Source organism: Lepisosteus platostomus, chromosome 28 (assembly GCF_059453375.1).
Source record: "Lepisosteus platostomus isolate fLepPlt1 chromosome 28, fLepPlt1.hap1, whole genome shotgun sequence".
Taxonomy (NCBI): Eukaryota; Metazoa; Chordata; class Actinopteri; order Semionotiformes; family Lepisosteidae; genus Lepisosteus; species Lepisosteus platostomus.
Window position 1 is genome coordinate 3551916 of NC_142638.1, and position 26623 is coordinate 3578538.

Here is a 26623-nt window from a genome sequence, read left to right on the forward strand (position 1 = left end):
GGGCCATTCAGAAATATTAAAAAGGGTCACATGAAGTCCTAAATTTGGTACACAAAGTGACAGGTGAGGATTTGCTTCTGAATTCAGAAATTAGGCTTCGTAATGTATCCATCAGTACAACAGGAGGTTATGAAGTCCCAGTTTCCCCAAAAAAGCCTGCTGTGGGGATACACAGAGACCCCATTCACTGGTGAAATTGTGTGGTGAAAGGCAGTAAAGTTTTGCAGGTTAACCCTGCAGAACCCACACTGGCCCTCTGCCTCAGTCCACAAGACAGATCCTGCCCTCTGCCCAATTAGCCTTTCACACAGTTACGGAAGAGCCTGGCATAACAGAAATTTCGAAACGGAGCAGAGCGCTATTAAACTGCTTCCGAGAATTCTCTGCCTTTTTTTAGGGATTTTTAGACGGGAGGGGGTAATGGATTTAGCAGGACAGGTATACAAAGCTCTTGTGGCCGCCAACCGGAGCTGGACAGAGTTTATTGTTGACATCTGGGATTTTTTTTTCTTATTGAGGAGTGACTCATTTTGGGAGCAGGCAGCATTCCAGCTCCTCCCCAGCTCCTCCATTGCCGTTCCTGCTTTTCCCTTCCAACCCTTTGTCTCATTGTGTTTTTTTTTAGCGTTTTGTTTTGATTTCTCCCAAAATCCATCCTTTTTTAAAAAAATTCCAGATTTTGCTGAATAAAATCAGGGCAGGGGGGAATTGGGACACGTTGCTGTTCAGCTGTGTTGAGACTGTGCTGAGACACTGCTTCACGCCAGACCATTCAGCAGTGCGAGCGTGGGCTGTGATGAAGACAGGAAATTGAAAAGGCTTTCTATTAAATGAGGGTGGGTGAAATTTTTATTATTGCTATTATTATTATTACTCTAATATGGTGATCTGGGAAATAGAAGAAACCAAATTCCCTGTTCCTCAAATCCTTTCTTTTTTCAACACCACGATGGAAATTTTAGTTTAAACGAGACGGATTCAGTCTGTGAGGAGCCCCCTTTCATTCTGAATTCAATAAGGCGCAAGCCATTTCTCACAAATAAGCCCAGCTGGGACACTGGTCTGGCAACTGGCATGCACCCGAGATTGATGTGAACGAAACACAAATGATTTTTTGCCAAAGAAAGTTAGGTCTGAGTATATCTTACTATAGCACCAGCCAAGAAAGAAATGGGATTTCACAAGTCCTTTTAATCCCTGATACCTGTACAGCACAAGCTGTCTTTATATCGCTACAGAAGAACAGTATCTGACAGCAGTGTTACCACCTTATAACCTTATCTGGTTAGATCTCAGAAGCAAAGTAAAGCTTGTCATGGTCATTAATTGGGATAGAAGACTTCCACAGAAATAGATTGTTTCTGAAAGTGGTGTTGGTCGATCAGTAGGTGGCGCTCTTCTCTCCAGACCAAAATTTCCAAATCAATGCCTAGTTTGGTGGCTAGAAAAACCATGCTGTAGGCGGTGCTGTCCTTCAGATGGGTTAAATCAAGGTCCTGACTACTTGCTCATTAAAGATCCCATAGCACTGTCTGTAAGACTAAGGATGTTGACCCTGGTTTTCTGGCTAAATCTGGCTAGATGTCCTGTGGGATTCCACAGCCTGGCCTCCCTCAAAATATTTCATTGGTAAAGCAATTCTTCACTTCACTACCTGACTTGCCATGTAGTGGGGCTGCTTGTGGTAACTGCTGATCATCAGGGTGAATGATGTATTTCCTCATGCTTTGGGATCCTTCTTAATAAAGAACACTCTACCAGATGTGAGGAACTACAATTAATTATTATTGTGGTCGTTGCATACCAAGTAATTCTAGATTAAAATAAAAGAAAAGATGACAAATGAACACCGCAGGAGTAAAAACACAGGTAGATGTCTTTAGTCCCCAAGTATGCACATTAATACTTAATTTCTTTTCATTAAATACAGGATGGAGCACATTCAGCTCTTCAGAACTCCAACTTTCATCACATTCAAGAGAGGAGGGAATTAAACCACACTGGCAGCAGTCCATGGCTAAGAAAACACGAAGCACAGATAGATTTGTAAGAAATACATTAATAAATCATCGGTATTTAAGAACAGTATGTGAGACACCTCACAACAGAGAGGCCATTTTGGCTAACCAGGAGCTTGCTAATGTGAAAACTTCAGCAAACTGATAGAAAGACCCATGAACTACAGGAGCAGAGTAACTGTTCTTTGTAACGGTCTAACTCTAAAAGACGACTCCACTTGTTTGTGAATTATTCATCAGACATTTTCCACCACTTCCTCAGAAGAGATTAATATGCCCATGATGGCCTGACTATTAGAATGAAAGAACTTCAGCAAATCTTGTACACTGAAAATATGTCTTCAAATTTCCATTAGATGTTATTCATTTAGATTAAAAAACTCAAAACAGCAAGTGTATCCATGAAAACCTGCACTTTGAGAGCAGTCCATCGACCTGTTCCAATTCAAAAGCTTGGCCATTTGTTTGGTTTCAGTAGTTAAAGAGTTTAAATGAAGTGCGTCTAATTAAGCGTTACTTCCTTTTGGGCTTGTATGTGAATCTGTCAGGAATTCAGTGGGATACCGAAGGAACTGAAGTTTGAACTCCTCTAATTGATTCTCTTCAGTGAAAACAAGGACGTTAATCAATATGTCCTCATTCTTAAGGTCTAACCATAACACAGGTGTATGATCTTCATTGCCATCCTGAAGTTTTAAACGTTGCGTTACAACTAAGAAGTAACCTGTCTGTTGGGAAACATTTTTTTGCTTCCTTTACCCTTGAAATATGAGTTTAATATATGAGCTGACAAAAAAGGGTCAACTGTCCCCCATCCAAAAAAAGATATATTGCACAAAATACAAATGATAAAGCAGTGTTTTCATGTCAGAACTAATCTCCAAGTTTCTTTCCAGAGTCCCTCTGTTTATTTCTTGTTGCAGGATGTGTTTGCTGGTGTGTTCCCAGCCTGGGGAAATATTTGCTGGAGTGGCTGTTGCCTGGATGGGCTGATCCTGAGAAAAGCTCAGGGGAAGGCTCTCCAGACGAGCTCTCTTCAAAAGATCGCCCCTACTCCAGCGCACCGCAGGAAGCCCTGCCTCTTGTTGTTGTGCTTGCCGGAGGAACCCGACAGGAAAGCATTCCATTAATATAGCCCCTGACGGAATGGCAGTTCCCCGGAGAGAGGAATAGGGTTTCCCAAGAACAGTAAATACAGCCAAAGCCAAATACCATTGCAAATGGGGGTGGGGAGGGAGGGCGTAAATCACAGCAATTTTGTGACAATGGAGCCACAACGCAGATTGGAACATGCATGACTTTCAATCACCCACAGTTGAGTGTCCTCCATCACACTATCGCTGGAACCTCAACAAGTGCCGACTTCAAAAATGTTTGTTAGCAGGTTTTCTTTTTTGTTTTCTGATGATCCTAACACATTGCAGCTCTTCTAAGAGAGCATTTTCAAAGGCTTGTTCTAAGCTACTTAGTCTCACATTACCTCTTGGGGTAAAACATGAGTCTGTTATAAGTTCAGTGGGATTCAGAACGGACTGATATTTAAATTCCTATGGCTGATTATTAGTATGAAGCCCACCAGTATGATGGCCATTACACTCAAACACATCAACCAACATTTGAATGCCGTATGTATGTGTTTTGCTTAACAATGTTGCATCCTGTTGTCATTATAATCATGATAATTACATGAGTAAACCATGCTTCATGTATGACACTGTTTTTTAAGGTGCCGCACTACAGAATCTGAATTCTACAATGTTATAGAAGTCAGTATTTTGTCTGATATACTGTTTGTGTCCAAGGGCAATGTTCTTTTCAAGCTACGTGTTGTAGCTACCAGTTTTATTACTTCTGAAGGAAACAGATATGACTGGCTGTGTTATCAGACAGATTGGTACGGGATTATTATACCAGCTACACTGGAATTTAAAAAAAAAAAACTTTGTTTTATAGAACTGACCCAAACCAAATTTTAGATATAAAAGTTCTAAAACTGCCAACCTTCATAGAAGTGCTCCAAACAGCTGAACAGCAGAAATCAGATAAAATGTTAAAAAAGTATTATTGGAAGAAGTTTTTAAGCTGTTTCATATAGTTTGTATTTCTATTCACTCTGCGATAATGAGCAGTTTCCTTCCTGTGGGGCCTGCAGTTGCTCCTACTTTCTGTTACATGGTCAGGTCATCACACCTATTTTTCCACATACTGTGGCTCCCCTTCACAGCAATGCATTTGTCCTGACTCTCATTGCTACTTTTTGTCTCCTCTTTGCAAACAAAGATTTCCTCATGTTGAAGCGATAACTCTAAGGATTCCTCTACATCTTCATTGCCTTTGATTTTCAAAGGTCATCATTACAGCTTTCGTCACCAAATGATCAGATCTGAGCTTTCTTCGTCACCAACAAATTCATAGGCCTTCATTACACATGTTGTCATCTGCTCCCTGAAGTGCCCTCCTATTTCACTATGCAAGCTAAAATTATTCTCCATCCCTGAAATCTGTTGGACAAATTGTTTAATATCCTCAGTATGTTTTCTTCATTGTATTTGGTGAGCATTCATGGGACCCTTCATATGTTGTCTGTGGATTCTTCAGTTTGCTTCAAGTGTCTTTACTTACTTAAACTCTCAGATCCACCCATCCACTTCATTATCACTTCATCCAATTCAGGCTAGCTGGAGCCTATCCTGGCAAGCAAAGGGAGGGGTACACCATAGACAGCTCATCATATGGGCCCAACACGTACACACTCATGCCAGAGCCAATTTTCCCAGAAGCCATGCACCAGCATGTCTTTGGACTGTGGGAGGAAACACACACACATATGTGGAGAACATACAAACTCCACGCAGATAGCCCCCTAGGTCTAGAGCCTAGGGCCCCAGCACAGCGAGGCAGTAATGTCAACCACTGCACCACTGTACCACACAAAACTCTCAACTCTGATATTAAAATTGGCGAAAACTGTTCAGAAGTGGGTTTTCGCCCAGGTTGACCACTTGAGGGCGACAGTAATTTGATTTTTCTCCCTGAGGCTTTATTCATTTCTGCTTTTTTAGCCGTAAAAAGAAATGGGCAGTTTCAGCAAGACCACAGCAGTACTAGAGCTGTTTCTCTCTGTTCACCACACGTTTCATGGCAGCAGTACACAGGAGGACAAATATATATTTTTAAAGAAAAAGAAGGCAAAGTCGCCTCTGATTACTTGCTACGTTAATCACAAGCTTTGTAAAATTTTACTCCAAAAGAAACAAGCCAAAATGTTCAGAGATGAGTCCTGAAGTTAAGTTAATGGTCAGGGCTACCACTGATGTGAAAGTGTAACCTATTTTCCCATTCAGATGTTCACTTTACTATATTAAACTGTTGCAGTGGCAAACTAAATTCGAACAGGATTTTCTTTTTAGTTTTCTTAATGCTTACACACAGAAACACTGTGGAGAAATGATACCGACTGTTTCAAATAACAATTAGACATTGTCTAAAATTCTAATAGTAACAGTACTAGGCTACATTTATAGAAAACTTTTCTCAGACGTTTCTCCCTCAGTAAATGGCATATCAGTGTAAGGTATGGAGTTGAAATATATACATGACGAGATCAGAGGAGGGAAGGATTACTGTAGGTCAGTGTGCAATCTGGAGATGAACTAGTAGAGATTAATTTCATGTTGAAAATTGGAAAGAAGGCATAAACATATATTGCAGTGATGTATATATCTCTAATTGTATGCAAATACTTGCTGTATATATACAGTATTATTTATATTGTACATAGAAATTTTAATGTATAAATATTAAGCATACCACATTACAGAGGCCTGCAAATGAAGTCTAGGCTATCACAGTGGGATTGAAGTGAATCATTTGGCTCACAAGCCCTGAACTCACAGTGGACTGTCCCGGCGCTGTCCGTGGATCTGTGAGTGATGTTTCCATTGAGCCTGAGTGTCTTGAAGATGTATCAAGTAACCCCCCCCCTCACCCACCCACCAGCCCCTTGAGTGACAACAGCAGGTTGGAGCAGACAGTGGTGACCTCACAACACCCTCCCAGGCATCTCCTCACGCAAAGCCGCTCGCTCTGCTCCTGCCTGAAACAGGGCAGCTCATCCGCACTGAAGACCATGAGCACATACTGTACAGAGAGAAGCACAAACACAGAGCGAGAGGTTAAACTGCGAATTCTCCTCTTTGCGTTGCTGTTAGCTTGTTGTCGAAAGGTGAAGGGGGCGTAGAGACCACACTGGGCAGAGTGGGCTGAGGCTTCTCCTTTCTCCAACCCTGGTGAGCGAGGGTTACAGCCTGCACATGGAGGCAAGCCCACACAAACACACACGCACACACAAGGAGCAGCCAACTCCCACCACAAGCCCCATGTCACCAGGCCACGCTGTGGTCAAAGTAGAACACGAAATGCCAGTAAAACAATATACTTCATAGCTGAGCTATTCCATGAGTAGATGGAATGGATTTCGGGCTCACCACAATATGGTCTCACTTTCTCTGATGCAGTGGAGCTGCACAACAAAAGTTAGCAGTGTGGTCTGTCGGAGAACACTAAGTGAGGCACACCTATGGAGTAACACCCTCAGTTTATCCAAGAGTGGAAGACACAGCTTCACACTCCCTTACTGACCCTCTGAATTACACAAGGTATTTCAGGGTAATGCTGCTGATAGCTAATAAAACCATTTTTATAAATTAAGTGGTTAACTAATTTTTGTTGTATTAGAGTTTTGTACCTGAGTAAAAAATAAGTTGAGGCTTCAAATGCAGCAATATCATCAATGCTGCAAGATAAATGTCATTGTTTCACACACTGGAATGTTATAAGTGCAAAGGAAATAAGCAGGGCATCACTTAGTTCATCCCAAAGGACAAAACACTCCAGCAGGTACTGGTTTTATATAAAGGCTGTCTTTCACTGTGAGTCGGTTTTAAATCAAGTAATGATGATATAAGATTGGCATGTATCATGCACAATTTTTCAACCCCATCTCATCATCATTAACAATTTGTGCAGTGAACAAGCTTCCTGAAAAGGTAAAATAACTTTCTCAAAGTGTCTTGGTTACTCTTATTTTTATGTGACTGATAATTTTAAAAAATGACGGAATGCCAAACATGAATAAGATTGTACTAGTTCTTAAATTGTTTTCAGAGAAAAACTATTATACAAAGTCAATAAATTAACCTCAATTTCTTAAGCATATGTTTGGGGACAATCTGACAGAAAAAAGGGTTAAGATTCCCTTAGCTGGAATAAGGGTTAGAACTTCCCTTAAACTTAGACATTCATTGACATTACAGCTGAGTATTTAATTGAGTGCTACCTTGGTCTTGTCTTGAAGGCGAATATTGATATGGTATTCTGTCAAACAATACCCAGAACCTAAAATAAAGAACGTTCTTCCACATCTCTGAATTCAGCAACCAGCTTACTCTTGCAAAATCTCATCCCATTCTTATTTATCTCTTGGGATTTGGTTGCGTAGTTCTTTAGCCCAAAGATGATCCATGTTTCTTGTTTTCCATCTTTGTACAGTGTCTGTCTAATTCTGCCATTACTACCCGACAATTCCTAAAGCACAACTCTACTACGCATGACATTTCACTTGGAAAGCATTTGGAAATACAGACCTTTTGCTATGTGGTTCATTCAAACAGCTTGGACACATCAGTTTAAAGCATTTCTGAAGCTCTGAAATAGCAGCAACAAAGCCAAAACACTTTCCTTGCCAGAATGAAGTAAGCCTACCTAGACCAAACACATATATTAAAATTGTATGCCAATGTTGGAACCCAATAAATGAACAGGGGAATACATTATATCAATCTGTCTGTCTCTGTCTGTATCTATTTATCCACGTGTTTGTCAATCGTCACCTATTTCTACACAAATGAAAACATGAAAAAAACGAAACAACGATAAAACCCACATCCATTACTTCAAACACAAAGTGTAAATTGTTTGATGAAAGCAATATCAAGGATTGTTAATGCCACAAAAACATCTTTAATGTCAATGATTTATTCTAGTGGTACTTTTGGCACAGTGCGTTTTCCCAGTGTTATTAAAACAACTTGCAGTTCTATATGCCTAATACAAAATCAGAAGATGCAAAGCAATAACTTTCTATTTTAGTAACAGCACCTTAATAATACAGAAGATACATAAGAGTTTGTGCAAATTATTTTGTTGGATATTCTATTTATCAGAGAGGGTAAAGATTATTGTTTTAAGTTGCTGAAATATGATAGAAGTATCTGTCACTGGAGTTGCAGAATTGATATATTTTCAATAATATTTCCATAATATTTTCAAGGTAGCCAATATCTATCATGCGAGTTAGAAGAGGCCTGAAGTAAATCAGAAATGTGACTGCTGGATTTGAGTTTTTTATTGGCTAGAATCAACAAGGCCTACATGAAAAAAACTGCTGCCAAGTTTGAGTTTGATTGGTAGCTTGTTGTAGTTTTTATGTTATCCAGGTCATCACATCATTATTTGTACCAAAACTATCCACTCAGGTACATTTGTAATATATATAAGAAAAAATGTGATAATGGGCAGACTTACAGTCAGGGCTGGAATATTTCACTGAAATGTGCTCCAGTTTCACCAGTGGTGACTCCTTCAGTATTACTTAATTATTCTTCAGCTCAGTTCACTGCTGTGACATCATTAAAATGAAAGTTGGAAGACTCTGACTGATTATTGGGTAAGCTGGTCTTTGGTAATTAATAATGCATTCTTAATTATTGCTAAGTGTTACTCAGTCTTTGTGTCTTTAACAATTCCATGTTACTTTATCCAATCCCTGATCCATGTAGTGTGCACAAATGCAAGTGTGTTGTTTAGAATACATATGGTTAAGAATTTAAAAATGCAGTGGGATGGAGAAGAGTTATTGTTATTCACAGGTACTCTGTGTTTGGGAAAATAAAAATAAAAGTGTGTTCACAAAAGCACCAAATCACAGAGGGAAAGGAACAAACTAGAATCCTCTGAGGCATGAAGTTTAAAAACAGAAATAATAATTCAAAACTGTGAAACAAAAGATACCACACACTGAATTAAATATTGATTTTTTTAAATGAAGGTCTCTAATACTGAAGATCAAATGTCATTTTTTAAATCATGATATGCAAATGACACATATTTCAAACTATTCAGACTAATCAAACATGATAAAGCATAGAGAGACAAGCTAACCAAACCATCACAGCAAAGCAAGTGTGTGGTATGAGCAGGGCAAAATCTCGGAGGAGCTGAGATCTGCAAATATACAGCAGTAACCTTTCGTAAGGGTGAAATGTTGTAGGAAAAGCGTGAGATTTCCCATCTGCATGTCCATCTGACTCCAACCTGAAGTCAGATCCTTTCACAACATCTGGGTTCAAAACCTACTGAGTTCTCACGCAGGATGAGCTTGGAGTTTGTAACTTGTCCAAGGACCACAACAAAACGGAGCACGATTTTAGGTGCTCGCATCTGCATATAAGGCCAAAGCTTAAATGAGCGACAGATGTGAAATACCTTACAGCTGACTGTTACATAGCAGAGCTTCATCAGGGGAATCCAACAACAGACAGAGCTCAGAATTGTGCAGTTTGGCTCAAAACCATTCATCACTAATATTCAATTAATAATTGACTAGAGGTGAGCAGCAGGTGACAATAAAGATGTTATCAGATACTGTCCATAACTAGATATCACACACTTCAGATAAAGTAGGTTTCAAAACCATGAAATGAAAACCTCTTTGAATGGAAATTACAGCCACCCCACATTGGAATAAGCGACTTAATGACAAGAGATGGACAGATACATGAAAAATTATCAGTTTTCTACAGTGTTTACACATATATAAAAAACCAAAGGGTCTTTAAGAAACGGCAATTTACTAAATGTACACAGCTGCTTTAACGAACACGAAGCAGGTATCACTGAAACAAACTACACTAGGATATTTGGCTTTTGCTTCACACAAACTATCCAGTCAGCTGTATATAAGAGCTTTCAGGATGACAGTCTTTACAATGAGGCAGAGACATTTTAACTAAAGTTAATGGGAAATTTTAATCAAGACTGGTCCTATTGCCGCATTCTCCAAATCTAAATCCCTGTGACATTTTGGCAATGGAACTCAAAGACTGAGTAAGCAAGAATTTGAAAATTCAAACATCCAGAGTTACAACCATCATCACAGCAGAGCTGCTGGCTGCAACAAAATGCAGAACATCAAAACAAAACTGGGAAGGGTTCCCAAAATGGAAGGTCTACATGTGTTTTTACAAGTATATTTTTAAGACTTGTGAAAAATAAAAGCTATTTCTCCCGCCAAGTCCATCAGAGTTGGACATCTTCCTTGATGGGTTTGTTATACACAGCAACTAGTGCAGCATCTCTGCTGCACGATCACTGAGATACATCAGGGTGGTCTACACAAAGCCTGGATTCATTACTGATGAAGACTTGGCTCCACAGCTAACAAGTCCACCTAAGATGACTTACCAGTGATATAAAAGCATTATTCTCATGATAAGTGAACCAAGTTTGCCTGTCTGTATTTTTCTTTCTTGATTTTCACCAGGCTTGACATTCAACAGGTTTAATCACATGTACCTAATAAATGGTCTCACAAATGAATTGCAGAAAGAAGGAAAATTATTGAGTAAAAAGAATAGAACAAAAACAATGTCAAAGACCTGTGCACAACAAGGCTTAATAGATACAGTAAATAGATATACAGGCAATACAGAAAGCTGTACTGAGCACTGAAGTGAATAAAGTTGACTGCATGCTTACAAATCACAATAGGTCCGAAAGGAACACAGCAATCGCCTGTGCGGACCTTTGAACTGGTTTGAGGAAATGGGGTGGAGGCACATTTTTGTTTTAAGTGTGTGTCGGTAGTGCTTTGCAGACACTGTGAGAGGGAAGTAAAACTGCACTTTCAAAAAAAAGTAGTAAAGAATTAAGAGCCCCTTTCCCATGTGGGTGTTCGTTTTATATTTTACAGACAATGTTCCTTTAAAAGTCTGTGCCTGGAAATCCCATTAGATGTGCATATAAAATTTCCCCGATGATTAATACTTGATGAGGCAGGGCTGGTTGGAGGGTACCAACATGTGGCCTGCAGGACTCCTCCTCCACTAGCTCGCGTTACACTCCATAAACTTGCCACTCTTTCCCACCTAAGCATTTAAAAGAGAGGGGGGATCACTTGTCGGGAATGCCTTAGAACTGTGAAAACAACACAGGAGTTAAGAGAGGATGCAGAGCAGCACAGCCAGGCAAATCACTTGCTAGGGTTCACTCCAGTGGAGTACGTGACAAGGAAAGGAAAAATTCCTTAAGATCTCCCTCCAGACAGATGCTGCAAGGAGATCCAGATTTCCAGTCGAAAGCATTTCAAGGTAGATGCAGCTGAGCAACGATGCTTTTTTAAAATTGAGCAAAGCAGAGAGGATTCCGTTTCCCAGTTTCGATTCAGAGCCGTTTGTTTTATCGAACAAAAAGGACACTGTGACTTCGATTTCTCATGGATCAGCCAGCGAGCAGCTGTATGAGGAGCTCCCACCCCGGCAGCCCAATCTGGGGGTGCATGCGGAACCCACATTCGGGGGTGCCACCTCCAGGTCTCCAGCCTTATCAGCAAGCCCCATTCTCCTTTCATCAGAAGCCTGAATTCCTGGCCTACACGGATTTCTCCACCTCCTGCCTGGTGTCTGCACCCCATGCCTACCCCCGGGACGAGAGACTATATGTCGAGCAACACTCGGGGTTCCAGCGCCCTGAGTGGCAGTTCTCACCCACTGAAGCCCGCAGCCGGCAGGAGCCCTGCTTGGCATCAGTTCCCATGAGCAGCAGCAGCGCCGAGATGGAGACTGGAGGGGCTGACAGGCTGCCAGTGTCAGTACCAGGGTGCCTGGATGGTGAATACAGCGGGCATGGGATGGCACCCACAGAGACAGAAAAAAAGTCCTCCAAGAGAAAAAGAGAGCTATCAGGTGAGTGGGGACCAGCCAAGTATGGCTGACCGAGCGCTATAGCGTACATTGTACAAATTCAGATACACCAGCTGACAGTAAGTGACCCTGTTCCCTATCATTTAGTGGTAAAATGCAGGACAAATGAAGCAAAGATGCTAATTTTCATCATCCGCAGGTCTCGGTGTGCTGCTTCTTGTGCATGATATGGGCATTATTTCAAATTCTCTTGTTTATCATCATCAGCTGGGTTGGATTGTCATAAAACAATTACCCACCAGGAAATGTCAGTTACCACTCAGGGCAGGAATGTATTCTCCTGGAGAGGCTTAATAGCCTGTCAGCAGATCATATTTGGGTTTTAAAAGTCTGCAGGGCCTGACAGAGGTGATAGAGAGACTTGTGAGCCAGCACGTGTTCCTCATACAGAAGGTATTTCAGTTGTGAATCTCTGGAGATATTTACAGGGGTTTCTTAATTACATAAAGCAACTTCCTTGCTTCTATCATCAGGAATGAAAAATATCAAATGAGCAGCTGGTAAAAACTCTAAAATTAACTAGAGATGATGCAGAAATACGCAACAACTATACAAAATACACAACAAGCCTCTTGTGTGAACGCACTGGGTCAGCTTCAAGCCTTTAAGAAAGAAAAGCTGTACGACAGTGTTTACGGTATTAATCCCAAAATTGTTCATTCTTTTAGTAAAACAGTCCACAAGCCTAATTCAGACTAGAAGAGAACACGTATCTCATCACAGCGGAGGCATCATTGTTAATGTGGAAAGAAGTCAAGGAAAAGCTGGCCTTTGCTTTGCACAGCGAATTTAACATTTAGTCATATCCACTCATCATTTACAAAACTGTTAGAGATGCTGTCCTCCTCTTCAGCTCTGCTGTCCCATCAGTGGGAACTTTTCTTACTTTAACTCAGGACCAGAACAAGTCCATCTGAAGACTATACACGTCTTCAACATTAGAATATATACAGTATAGAATAATTCAGTACATCACAGAACAATTTTTCATTTAGACAGTGACGTGCAGGCAGGGTGAAAAAACTGCTTTACAAAAACTTTAAATTCTACTAGTGAATCTAAAACAGCTGCTGGAGGTACCAATATTACTGCTTCTAACAAAGATTCTTACAACACAAAGTATAACAGAAGTTACAGATGACACCTTTTATCCTTTATTTTCTATATACCTTAATAATAGTGTATTCATCAGGGAATATTTGCAAAAAATATATAGGTTTATTCTCTAAGCCTTTTAACCCAGAACAAAGTTTTTTTTAAAAAAAAACCAATAGTAATGTCCTAAGTACGCAAACTAGTAAGATGAAAATATATGTGCCAAAATGAGACAACAATTTAATTCATAAAGCAGCAGTTAGAAGACTCTAGATATATCAAAGCCACATAAGCTTTTAATTTGGAAGCAATATGGTAAAATAAATATACATGGGTCCCCACCTTTTTCTCAGTAACTCTTTGAAAAAATAAAAAATATTATCTATACAGGTGATAGGAGTTCTGGTGCATCTTACATGCTTTTTTATTTTTTACCTGAACATAGAGTCGGCCGAGCCCAGCATTTGCATGATTAAGCATTTGCTGCATCTGTTTTTAAAGCCATTGACACCCATCTGACTGGGCTCACAAAAACAGAGAGATGACACATAACAAATTGCTATTCTAACAGTGCAGCAGTCAAAACAGTCCTTTCCTCCAATTGTATGGAGTTCCTTTTTATAAACACATCAAGAAGTGTAGTGACCGCTACACCCCAGAATCGCACTCCTCTGTCCTGTGAACTCAGTTGGCATGAAGCATAAAATGTGACAGAGTTGTGCTTATGAATGAAAGTTTCTAACCGGGACACAAGTGATCATGCTGTCACTCCCAAGACAAGGAAAAATTACTGCAGTATCTACAAAGCACGCCACAGGAAACTGAAAGAAAAATTGGGATGAATCCAGTCTTGAATTCAAAAGCATTGACCATGAATCTATGCAATGTTCTATACAATGTCTATGCCATGTGTTTGTCTCTGTGTCTCTGATTCTTTATCCTTTACGTACAAGAACATATTTTTAATAATGGAATAAAATGTCAAGATTGAGCTAGAAATAATAATTCAATAATGGCTATGTTTCCATTCCTTGCTTAATCGCAAGACATCCCAGAAACTGTTTTACAGTCATGGGTTCAATTCTTCAAACCACCAAATACAGCTGGTTTACTTTAAAATGATTCACGTTGATTTGACATAAAATAATTCTATCCAGGGCAATTCTGAACTCACACGGGAATGAGACACCATACTGGAATTATTTCAGGTATTCCAAATAACTGATTAATTTAAAGGCTGCAGTTTGTGGAGAATCGTTTCCATGCTAATCTGAAAGAGACTATGGTTCTAGTATACAAGTATATATACTGCTATGACAATTTATGGAGTACAGTAATTCTGCAGGTTTGACTTTGTCTTTAAATAATTGGTTTAATGTCTGACCTGAGATAGATGCTGTTTATGACTAAATCATCAATAATTTATTGCTGCATCAGGACAAAACCCACAAGACACTTTGTAGCTATGAGGAGAAAAAATCAGATTTCCCCCCCAAAAAAGTAAAATCTCTGTTTTAGGCACTTAAGGCTTTTGTTGACAATTTAAACTGGGTGCGTGATTTAAGAAATATCCGAAATAGAAGCCAGGATCTGAAATTTAAAACTCAGGATTTAAACTCTTGAAATTCTGGGATGTTATATGCGCTAAAGTGGGCGGCACAGTGGATCGGTGCTCAGCTTTGTCGCCTCGCAGTGTTGGGGCCCTGGGATCAATTCTGGCTGTCTGTGTGGAGTTTGCATGTTCTCCCCATGTTCGCATGGGTTCCCTCTGGCTGCTCCGGTTTCCTCCCACAGTCCAAAGACACGCTAGTAGGTTAATTAACCTCTGGGAAAACAGGTGCTAGGTGTGAGTTAGTGCGTGTCTATGTGTGACCCGCAATAGACTTGCATCCCATCCTTTGTTTATCGCACCTTGTGCCTGTTACTGGCCAAGACAGGCTTCAACTCCCCCACAGGCCTGAACTGGATGAATCAATTAGAAAATGCATGATTGGATGTGTGATGAAGATGTGTAGAAGATCTTCACTGTAATTTCTTCTCTGCTCTGTAAAAACCTCACCCTTTAGATGTGACCAGATGAACAGTGTCATGTACTGTAAAAATGTCTTAAAGACAGTAGTAAGAGTAAGGTGTAAGGGCTGTGGACCACTGTCCAGGGTTGAAATCCTTGTATTGTTCCAGTCGGTGCCCTGCCAAGTCAATGGACCTCCAGCTTAGTAAATGGATGTCCGTGATTGTAAAACAAAAATTTGTTCTGAGTCCACTTACTTGTGCCTTTTTATGCAAATATCTGTGTTCTGGTGATCTAACCACTTTGACACAGCTTTGTGGGAAAGCTTAGTATAGTGCAGCAGAAAAGGGTTGTGGTTCTGGTGTTCTGCAAATTAATCACCTAAAGCTAAATAACTCCTTTCTGCTTCATATTGTCTAGCAGATATATATATATAAAATAGAAATACTAATAATGTACAGCTATTATGTTAAAGAAAGATTGAATAACCCATAGCTTTGTGAATTACTAAATTATTCACTGTGTATTAAAAATCAATAAAAAGCACATTGAAATTTGAGATTTTATATTTTATGGATATGAACATGCAAACTTTAATTTCACTGCACTCACAATGCTTTAGACAACTGTAACTACTAAAACTATTTAAAAAAATACAATTTAAACTATTATAATTTAGTAATCCCATCACCTCTAGACTATTGAAAAAAGCTAAAACTTAGACTTGATTAAAATATTTTGCCTAGTTCTTTAAAAGGGGTTAGAAATAATTTATAAAGCATGCTAATATATTAATACTGTGTCATATTGTGTAATATAATTGTGTCTTGTGTGACTCGAGAAAAAAAGCGTTGCTAACAAATTGTGAATCATATTCTCATCATCTTCAATATCCGGGCGCAATGCGGGATACATCCTGGCCGAGACACAGATCCACCCATAGACGAGAGCTAGGTGGTACCTTTCTGCACAGTGGGAGTAAACAGTAGCAACCGTGAACCCCACTCAGAGGGAACATACAGACTCCACACAGAAGGAGTCCCAGGCTGGTATAGAGTGCAGGACTCGCAATCTGTGAGGCAGCACCGTTAACCCCTGCGTCACCGTGGTGCTCAAATTCGAGGGCGTCTCATTTACTTTAATCCGCTCTTGATACCGGGTTAAATTATTTGTTTCACAGCATTCCTTCTTATTTGCTTTTATATTTAGTTGACAGGCTTACAATTTTACCTTTTATGTACCTTATACTAACTGTGTCACGGCTTACAGAGGTAAAGATACCTTTTTGTTTCATCGGCATACATATTAAAGAAACCGGAAACATGTCAATGGTTCAATTCAATGCAGCACCGTTTTCTTAAATCGTGAATGAAATTATAATTTAGTAATAAAAACACATCATTATTAATTGTATATTTACTCCAATTTTAGTAGTATTAGTGCATTATCTATACGAAAACAGGCACCGAGCAGAATGTAAGAATCAGAGATGTACTGTAGTAACACATATTTAACAGCTAATTCAACTTAATTTATTAAACTAAATTATTAAACAGGCTACCTTCAAGGAACAGGACAAAGCTATATTTCGTGAATATTTTTTCTTTCTATTATCACTTGTTGACATTGTCTTTTAACTGAAACATGATCTTCCTCGTTTAATTCGTTCATTTTTCTGTCGTGCGATGAGTTCAATTTTCCGAAGAGAAGTTCCCGTCCTTAAAGCTCATTATAATCAAGGCTTTTTAAACCGAACTGATTTTCGTCTTCACGAAACACAATTCACAGCAACTGTTTGTTCTGAAAAGACACCGTATTTCTAAAAGGTGTGCCTCGTAAAACTCTAAAGCAGACGTTTGTTAAGTGCTGCTGATGGGTGACGCTCTGGAGTTTGACAGGATAATCGACTCCACCTGTGACTGCACATGATGTGACGAATGCGCCTGTCTCTTAACAGCCTTCAAAAAAACAGGTTGTAAAAGCTCGTTCACGGGGCTTGAAATATAGCATATATATATATAAATGTATCTCGCCGACTAGATAATTATTAACAGAATGGAGACTAACAGAAATTTAATGCACAACTTCGCATTTATACGAATGATGTATAGAGCCGCACAGTTCTCTTTCTGCAGGATATCAAGTTAACAAGTCGTGTATAAACGCCATACAGTAGAACTGTATTTGGAAATGTATGTATGGGTTATTTATGGTTAAGACACATATGGATTATTCAAGACAGTTTAATGTATGAATCAAACCCATGTACAAGTACTTAAATGACAACCCGATACATTTGTTTGCAGTTAGGTTAAACCTGCAGATCCTGAACAAATTAAGAACAATTGTTCTTAATTAATCTGAGTGTTTAAAGACAGATGGCGAACAGTTCCATTTGAGCAAGCTCTGTTTGTACTTTTGGATTGCTAGCGTAAAAGTTTGTAGGACATTAATGAAAGTTTTTCTTGTTTAATATCCCGATGTTTTTTTTTAATTATGGGTACTTGGTTACGTTTGTTTTCCACATCTTTAAGCATTGATAGAATAAGTTTAAAAACTGTGGACCTCGAAGACCAATGTAGGCCGTTATTAGTCTAGAATGATAATGTTTTCTGCCTAGCAGTCACAAAGCAGTACGGAATTTCTGCATTTAGATTTAAGGATCTACTTCAAGAACGTGTTGATGCAAAGCCCAAAGTTGATGGGCCAGAAGTAAACGTGCTTAACTTATAAGAAAGAGAACTGGAATCCAGAGGCAGAATGGATTGAGTATTTTTTCAGAAGTTCCCTCATGTAATCAAGAAAATAGCGTGTTTTGCGCTTGCAATCGCACATTATTGTTGTTTATTTTAACATGATTACTGCTCAAAAGTCTTACTCTTAAACCATATCAGTTCTCCTGAACTGCAAAGTTATTTCAACAGCTGTTTTTAGTATTCTTGCAGTAGCGATGGTGAGATCTATCTGAACAGAAGGACGGCAGAGATCCTAAGTGTAAAGTGTTATCTCATTTTTTTGGGCAATAAACAGATTTGTTAAGGTATGGTTTTACGACTAACACCTAAAAACTGTTGAATTCTGGCACTCCTGAAACCAGCAGACATGCTTGCATACCTATGTCTTGAAGGAAAGCTATACAAAGTAAGAATAAATTAAAGCTGTAAAATCTATTGCATGTCTGCGCATTTAGGAAAACCGTGGGCGGTATTTGATTTTTTTTTTTTCCAAAGTCAGTGAAAAAATATCCGGCTACAATGAGTAAAAATCTGCTTGTTACGAGACGGAAAGGCTAAGAACACCTTGCCGTTCGAGATGGGCTAAGAAAACCAACACGCATTTGGTTTAAAAAGACAGGTCTTCTCTCCCTGCAGGTTTTTGTTTTGTTTTTAAAGCAATTAGGTCTTTACAACGTGGCCCAGTGAAGTGTTAATGGAAATGAATGACTTTACCACCCTTTTCCAGCTTCTGCCAAATGGTGTTTGTCTAAACCCCCCGCCGGGCTCAGTAGCTGCCCGGAGTTAACAGGGTTTTGGTTGAATATTTATTGGGGCTGTTTTTTAGACGACTCGGAAACTTAAAATCCAAAATTGCGAGGTGTCTACCAAAAGTGCTCCTATATATATACATTTACAGTCCAGACAGCCAGAATATAAAAGAAACTGACAGATTTCGTGCGGTTTTCAGACAGGGAAAAGAAGAATGAGACACGCTCTAAAGAAGAAAAAAGCCGCAAGTTGTTTTATGAAGTCTGATGTCACACGCGTGGTTTCTCCACAGTAACGCACTGTATAGCTGGCCGCTGCACTTTTGACAGTCTGTTGCAACCAGTGGCTTCGTCTGCTCTTGGATGACAATGTGGCAGGACTGGCTGGGCTGAGGATGCTTTCTCAGTGACATATGACCGGAATCTCAGAAGGATTTCATCAGCTCATTTTCCAGCACTATTCTGCAAAATAATGGCAAATGATTTTTGTAGAATAAAAAAAGTCCTGACTTGGAAAAAGAGATGAAATGGAACGGTGCTACTTCCTGAACATCAACCGGTAGTTTGAAATAAGCACCTGGTCCGTAATAACAATGGCCCGAGCATTTCATGTGAACTATTTTACAGTGATTTTGTTTTTTGTTTGTTTGTTTTTTTCTAAAATGATTAAACAAAGCAAGATCCATCCATTAAATTAAGTTCATAACAAAAGTTAGGGAGGGATGACAACAACCAGGTTCAATCAGACTCTGCTGTCAGTAATTAGCAATCACTCCTGACAACCCATTCCTCTTCCAAATGCTATAAATACCTACGTGATCCCTACCACTCTCTTGCATGTCTCTTGCATCCCACCTCCAAAGAGTGTGCAGAACCCAGTGCACCAGGCCAAGGGCCTTCTGATCATGGGATGAGCAGACAAACTCCATGCAAAAGGAGTACAAAACCAAACCGAGGACCTAAGGCAGTCACAGCACTGACTGCCAAACCACAAAGCAAGATATCGATAATAAAAATGGAAATTGGTAATTGACCAATTAAAGCCAACATGTGACCCATTTATGTTTAATTGGCATTTATACCTTTGGTATTTGAGTTATTCCCTCTTGTTGCTTTGCCTCCAGGGCTTGTTCTTAGATATAAGCCTTCTTTCCACCACAGAGAGCTTGCAGTCACTGCAGGGTGAGATACAACCTCTGTGCGATCACCATCCAAGGCACTCTTTAATCAGCTAAACCACCTGAGAAGGATGGATTGTCTTTTTGTCATGACCACAAGAATTCTTTGCAGGAAAATGTTACATCTATCAATGAAGAAAATATATTTGTGAGCAGAATACAGGGAATGAATATGCTGCAGACACCTGATAAATATAAATCCAGTTATTTTACAGCTACATTTACGGTGGCATTTCATGCAGATTTAATGATATATAACTGAGGTTATGCTGGTCTGCTGCTCATTCTAAGGCATGAAATATGGTTAAGAGTGTCCAGTTAAGTCTTTCATCTTGGAAAGTCCTTCACATGTGCCAGAGATTTAAATGGTGTTCCGCTGCATTCTTTCTTAATACAAGCCCTCTGGTCAGTACCCATCCTCAGAAAACTCTTCTCACGGTACGCATCAGCAGAACATACAACAGCAATGTGCCTGTGTAGCCCTTCATCACTGTCTGCTGCCTGTGTATTGCCTGTTAATCCTTAACTTAACAGAAAGCATGAACGAGATCATCCCAGTCAGATTCATGGAATTTCTCTTTGAGCAAATCAGGCATTACTATACATCTATCAAATATATTTAGACTTTCCTGTAGTCTGCATGTTATTAAACTGAAATTTAGTGACATCTCATTTAAAACTATAATGTTTTGCTAAAAAATCTCTCATTTGTAATACTTTAATCTGGTGAATTAGGTCTGCTCATACAACTCTTGGCTACAGCTTTATTTCACTGAAACTTTTGTGCTCTCAGTAGTCAGAATTACTCAGTACTTATTAAGAATGTTAAGTCCTCTTTGATGAAAACATCATCTAAATAATGTAAGGATGACGGTGCTTTGCCAAGTCTTATCTTTGAATCTAATGCACAGCTTCACACTCCAACTAGGCACCACAAGAAAACACTCTACAATGGAGTGACGTGTTAAAGTCCCAGTGAGCCACAATTCAGTACATTTATATTTATTCAGTATTAATTAAATTCACGTGATCAATTTCTTAAAATACCGGAAAAACATGACTTTGAAATGAAATGAAACGGAACTGTGCTACTTCCTGAACATCAACAGGTAGTTTGAAATAAGTACCTGGTTTGTAATAACAATGGCCCGAGCATGATGACCCGATCCAAGTATTCTTTTAAACCTAAATCAAGGGTCTCTTAATGAACGAGCTACGTTAACATTACATAAGCTATTAATGTATTGAATCAAAGAAATTAAGGTCAGTTCGGATGAAAAAGTGAACAAGCTCTGCTCTTTTTGGACTAGGAATGATAACTGCTGACGTAGAATGTTGGACAAGAGCAGAGAATGATGGGATGGCGACCCTTTCCATTCTCGTCCTCTCTTCCCTCTCGTGAGGCTGGAGTTTCTTTGAAAAGACATCCACCTCACCTTCGGAGATGTCTCTGTCTTTCAGAAAACCAAGACTCCAACTACAAAGGAGATTCCAACAGTAAGGCCAGGAAGGAAAGGACAGCGTTCACTAAGGAGCAGCTTCGCGAACTGGAGGCTGAATTCTCTCACCACAACTATCTGACCAGGCTGCGCCGATATGAGATCGCTGTCAACCTGGACCTCACTGAGAGACAGGTAATAACAGTGCTGGCTCGGTCAAAATCTGTTAGCTAGTAAGAGCTAGGCACAGATTTGTCATTTTTTTCAATCCAGTTTCATTGTTTCAGTGGAGCAGAGCCTTTGTGGTTAAATATTTGCTAGTTAGCTCTACCTTTGAATGAAAGCACCTTCAGAAAAGTAGGATTTCGGAATGGTGGTCTCACAAATGTAAGAAAAAAGGGAACTTGTATTTTTCAAGTGAGCCTGGGTCCTGAGAAAACAACTTTCAGCTTTAATTGATCGATTCGCATTTGATTTTATACAGCAACAAAAGCCGAGCAGGAGATTTGTTTTCCAGAACCTCACAAGCCTTCAACCTCGGCGGAGTCTTTGTGTTACATCATTTACATCAGGAAGAGCAAAACGCTTTCATAGTTCCCCCTCCATTTTCTTCAGCTGTGCTGTGGTTTTTTAATGGCCGCACGTGGCAGGGGCTGAGCCCAGATGAACTTCCCAGGCTTGTGTTATAAACGTGAGCCAGATTCCAGTGATGTCCTGGGCTTTGGCAGGTCCCCCCACTGAGAACGCACACAGAAGTTTCTTCTTTTTTTCCATTGCAACCTACATCTCTTGGCAGCATGTGATCCTCACAGTCACACGGGTGACAGACAGTAACGGACAAGGCGATGAGCTTAAAATAGTGTGGGAACAGATTGTCTGTGTTCCTGTGTTGCTGTTGGGAATCCAGAGAGGGATGCGCAGAGGTCTCAGATAGCCTCCCCAGAGCCCAGCCCACACAGGAAGAGGCCAGGCTGGGCTCTCAGGAAATGATGTCATAGTGACTCACAACCTGGGCACATAACCAACATTCTTGTCTCCAGTTGCCAGTTTAATTTTTTAATTGCTCAGTTACATTAGTTAGTTGTGTATCTGACCCAATATAAGCCCAGTAGCCATGGACTATCTGATCATGTCAATTGCAGCAGGTGTTCAGAAGGACATTTACAGAAGCAGATATTAAGCGTTACTCCAGGTAGTTTGTGTATAAGCCAGTAAAAGGTTATCAAACACTGGCAATGGGAGCTACATCAGTGTGTGATGAAGGTGAGCGTTGATTTTTTGAGAGGGTCATGGAAAAGGGACCTTTGAAATTTGGGGAAATTGGGGATAATAAGGTAATTGCCCAGGGAGTGAGGAGTGCTTTGTCACATCCTTTGATAATATGTTCTGGGGCAAGGAGGATAGTTTCAGGAAATCTTTATTTGTTCTTGTAAACAGGAACACTATCTTCACACTTCTAAACATCTGTTTTTCAAAGAGGAGTGACATTCTCCCCTGTTGCCTCTTTAAATTGAGAGCCGGAATTATTCCATAGTCTGGAAACCAGGGTTGTTGCAATGCAGTGAATTTAATACTTCAAACATATGTTTTGATTTGCATGTGACCACAAAATATAAGGACGATATCCAATTTGCTATATCATGCATTTTAATTTTGACTTGGTATTATACTGTGTGCCTTCTATGGGTAACATTCTGTTTGAATGCGGTCTTAGGCAGTCAGTGTAACACCTCCAGATGTTTAATGTGTGATGCAATAACAGCATTTGTAATTCTTTACAATCAAACCAAAAGATAATACATGAGTATCTACACCTGACCTTAGCCGCAATCCTAACACTAAGAAATGTCCTTAAATATTGTGTCATTAAAAGATACTGAAGTATCTTTTCTATTTTCAGGACAACAATCACATGAATATGAATGTTGTTACAAATATGTACAGTATGTAGTCTCTATAATGGTGCTGTGCAGGTACTGAATAAGACCACATTCAAATAAACAGAATACTTACTCCCAGTAGACAGCTGAAAAACTCAAAATGTGATACATCCATACCTGAAGGCTTTCTTACCCTTGGAGGCTCAGGCAACAACTATATTCATGAAATATGTTCATTGTACTTGGCAAAAGGACTGGAAGGGATAAATATACTGAAAAGATTCTAAATTATAAAATGTCCACTATATTAAAGCCAGAAAGAAAGTAACCAGGCAATAAATAGTCCTGAATGTGAGGGGCTTGCATTGCACACGCTGGCTTAACCAAAACTTCATAAAAATTCTTGGCACCCCTGCGCAGATATCCGTCTCCTTGTGACAGCACTGGAGCGGGAGAGGTGAGGGGGGGCATTGCTGTGAAGCACTCTGGACCCTTCAGCTGCTGTTCGGCATCTAGATCCTTTCTGTTTTCTGCAGCTGTAACCTGCCCTCTGTGTCCTGCGCAGGTGAAGGTGTGGTTTCAGAACAGACGCATGAAGTGGAAAAGGGTGAAAGGTGGGCAGCCAGCCTCCCCGAACGACTTGGAGACAGACGAGGTGGACTCTGCAGCTTCCCCCAGCTCCGAGTGAGCAGACTGCCCGATCTTCGCCCTGCGGACTGCAGCTGAGATAAGCCCTCTGGGGCTCTTAGAGGATGGAGTTGAGAGCTGGTGAACCAAAAGACTTCGACTGCCAAGGGAGCAGGCAGCTGCCTCTTGTGAATTGATACATACTTCCTGTTGCGAATATTTCTAGTTCACACGAAAGAGACAATGACAGGCCTGTGTGTCAGATGTGTTTGCATGTTAAGCTTGGTTTGTGCAAATCCTAAATCTGGAATATGGAATGAGGGGAGAGGCGTCCTATGAGTTCAGGGCTGTACCAGGAGGTGTTTGTCCTAAAATGGACATGGACGATCTGGGCAGCAGATAGTGTGGACATGGATAAGTAGTCACCATGAAGGGGTGAGGGTGCTTCTCTGTGGTGATGGCCCTTGTCTTGACATTGACTGACAGTCGTCATTTGGGTCTTCACTAAAGATAGACCACAGAGACTGCAGCATGAAGTATTATGGCCAAAGAAAACGACAAAAAATCAGGTTTTAGTAAAATGTTCTGCCCCCCCAAAAAAGGTGATGGTCTAATGAATTTAGGAAAGGTGAATTTCTTTTATACCTTTTTGCCCCTCCCCAGTCCAGCATTCGATCATAGTCATTTATGGGCTCAGAGTATGTGCAACGCCACTCCCTAGATATCTGCTAACTTCACTGGTCCAGAAGACCGGGTCTACAGCTCCTGGAGAACTTGAACTGTCTATGTTTCAAGGAGTTGGCATTACCCCCTCCCCCATAACCAGCGCCAATGAGCCATATTACACTTCCCTTTTAAGAACGAAGCTGCCTTGGGTCACAGATTACTTTTGTCTTTTTTGTGGCACCACAGTCTAGAAAAAAAGAGTGTCAAATCATTCAGGGAGAACTTATTTCTTTTCAAAGAGGACGGGGTTGCGTCCTTTATCTCACCCTCTGATCTCTGTCAGTGTGCTTTGCAAGCACATGTATACTCAGCAAAGGAAATATTGGCAGCTTGTTTACTTGGGTGTCTCACCTGAGCAGACATTAAACCTCATGCTAGTGCCGGTAGGAAATTGTGGCCTGTCCAGCAGTGAGACAGATATTTTGAACATCAGAAAGTCCACAGATGTTAACAGATCGTTTGGTCCCATTTCTTCGTAGTGCCGTAGCCAGTACTGGTTGTACAGGGAACAAACCCTTAAGAGTGAAATCCCCTTGAAGAATCCCGAAGGATAGGGATCATTTAGGAGAACATAGCCTGCGTGTCTCTGGGGGCCGTGAGGAAGCAGGAGGCCCTGGGAAAACTATGCAGACTCAAGACAGACAAGCTCAAGAGCCAATCCAAACCCAGGACCTTTGAACTGTGTGGCAGTAGTGATGACCTTCACCCCATCAGGTCTGCGCAAATATCTTCAAAAACGAGTGATGCAGTACACATTCCAAACATAGCTCCCTAGCTAAGCATTTCAGAGGATGTTTTTTATACTGTTTTCTATAAGGCTGTTTCTAGAATATAATTGTTGATAATATTTTCCTATGTTTTATTTTTGGTGTATTTCACAAATAACAAATACAGGTGTAGCATATTCATAAAAGTTAATAAAAGTCTCCATAAATCTAAGAAAGCTATTTTTTATGTTAGGTCTACAGACATTCTTCCAGCAAGTCTGGTGAAATATTGGGTGCTGTGAGAAGAAACCACAATGTTGTAGCCGGTATTGTAATTAATTGTCCTTTGTAATATTATTTATGTAGCTTGTCATTGGACTGCATGGGCAGCAGTATCCAAAAATACTGCATAAATTAACGTCTTTTCAATCAGCAACCATAAATTAAAAATCCTTCCATCATATAAGCTTGGCTCCTATTCCGTTTTAATGTAAAATACTATGTGTATTACATGTGTTTTATATTTGTCTGTGTTGTTGCTTCTGCTTAGAATGCTGTCACGATTGTGCAAGAAAAACAGCAGTTACTCCCAAAACTGTCTTCCAATGCAATGAAAGTTTACCCCCAGTAAATTAATCATAGTTCTTTCACACTCTTACCACAATTTAACTTTACTTTTGTAATGATTTTTCTGTAGTATTATCATGCTTTCTCTGTGCTGTACTATTTTATACCATAGTGCTCTACTGTAAACACTCCTTAGAGTCATCATGTGAAGTTACAGTCACTTGGGAAGGGACTTACAAACCTCCTACTTATGCTAAGAAGAGTGAAAGTGGTCAAGTTTAGGCTTCGTCTTCTTCCAAGCTTATGTTAAGAACTCCATTAAGAGACTAGAGTGGGGTGTTAATTAGTCTCACACTTAGGTGAAAAACCTTTTGACAAATAACTGAGGATTTGCTTGAAATCACTTTGAAGTCTTAAAAATCACTTTTTTAATCCCCAGTTTGGTCCAGTATAGACTTTTACTCAGGGTCTGATTTTATTTTTGTAAGTACTCATTCCAACAAACAATACTGAATGGATAAAGGTAGCACCGGAAAACCGCACCCAGCTCTTATTAAGGAAGCAAGTCACGAGGTAACCCTAAACTAATGGCAGAATGCTTAAGATGCCCTCTTCTTAAATACTGTCTTGGCTGTGGAGTAGTATTGACTCTGATACAATCATTTGGTAACATTTAACTTCAAATTTAAAGTGTCCTGAGGCTGGGAAGGGGTGTGATGTCCATCCTGTAGCAGATGCTTTACGGAATATGAAAGTTGATCAGAACAGGAGTGAGGCACTAAAAAACACTGCTGAAACTTATTAGGTATGTCATCTGCTGGCTGACTACTTATATTTAATGGGAAAGGGAA

At 40.0% G+C, this 26623-nt stretch overlaps 1 protein-coding gene and 1 long non-coding RNA gene across 2 annotated transcripts; both read left to right on the plus strand.

Annotated features, from left to right (window-relative positions):
- The first annotated feature begins 382 nt into the window (after positions 1-382).
- LOC148638582 (uncharacterized) lies at positions 383-5574 on the plus strand. The gene is made up of 3 exons (XR_015930980.1): positions 383-836; positions 1931-2046; positions 2942-5574. It is a non-coding gene; the product is annotated as an uncharacterized LOC148638582 (long non-coding RNA).
- Positions 5575-11218: 5644 nt separating this feature from the next.
- Positions 11219-25671, plus strand: meox1 (mesenchyme homeobox 1). The gene is made up of 3 exons (XM_088622925.1): positions 11219-12040; positions 21288-21460; positions 23711-25671. The coding sequence occupies exons 1-3, from the start codon at positions 11572-11574 to the stop codon at positions 23831-23833; spliced, it is 765 nt and encodes a 254-aa protein (XP_088479051.1). The 5' UTR covers positions 11219-11571; the 3' UTR covers positions 23834-25671.
- Positions 25672-26623: the final 952 nt, after the last annotated feature.

Excerpts from the sequence above, each read along its gene's own strand:
- meox1 (XM_088622925.1), top strand. The coding sequence starts at position 11,572 with ATGGATCAGCCAGCGAGCAGCTGTATGAGGAGCTCCCACCCCGGCAGC. Across the intron at positions 12,041-21,287 it reads GAGAAAAAGAGAGCTATCAG|AAAACCAAGACTCCAACTAC; the intron begins GTGAGTGGGGAC and ends TCTGTCTTTCAG. Across the intron at positions 21,461-23,710 it reads TGGACCTCACTGAGAGACAG|GTGAAGGTGTGGTTTCAGAA; the intron begins GTAATAACAGTG and ends TGTCCTGCGCAG.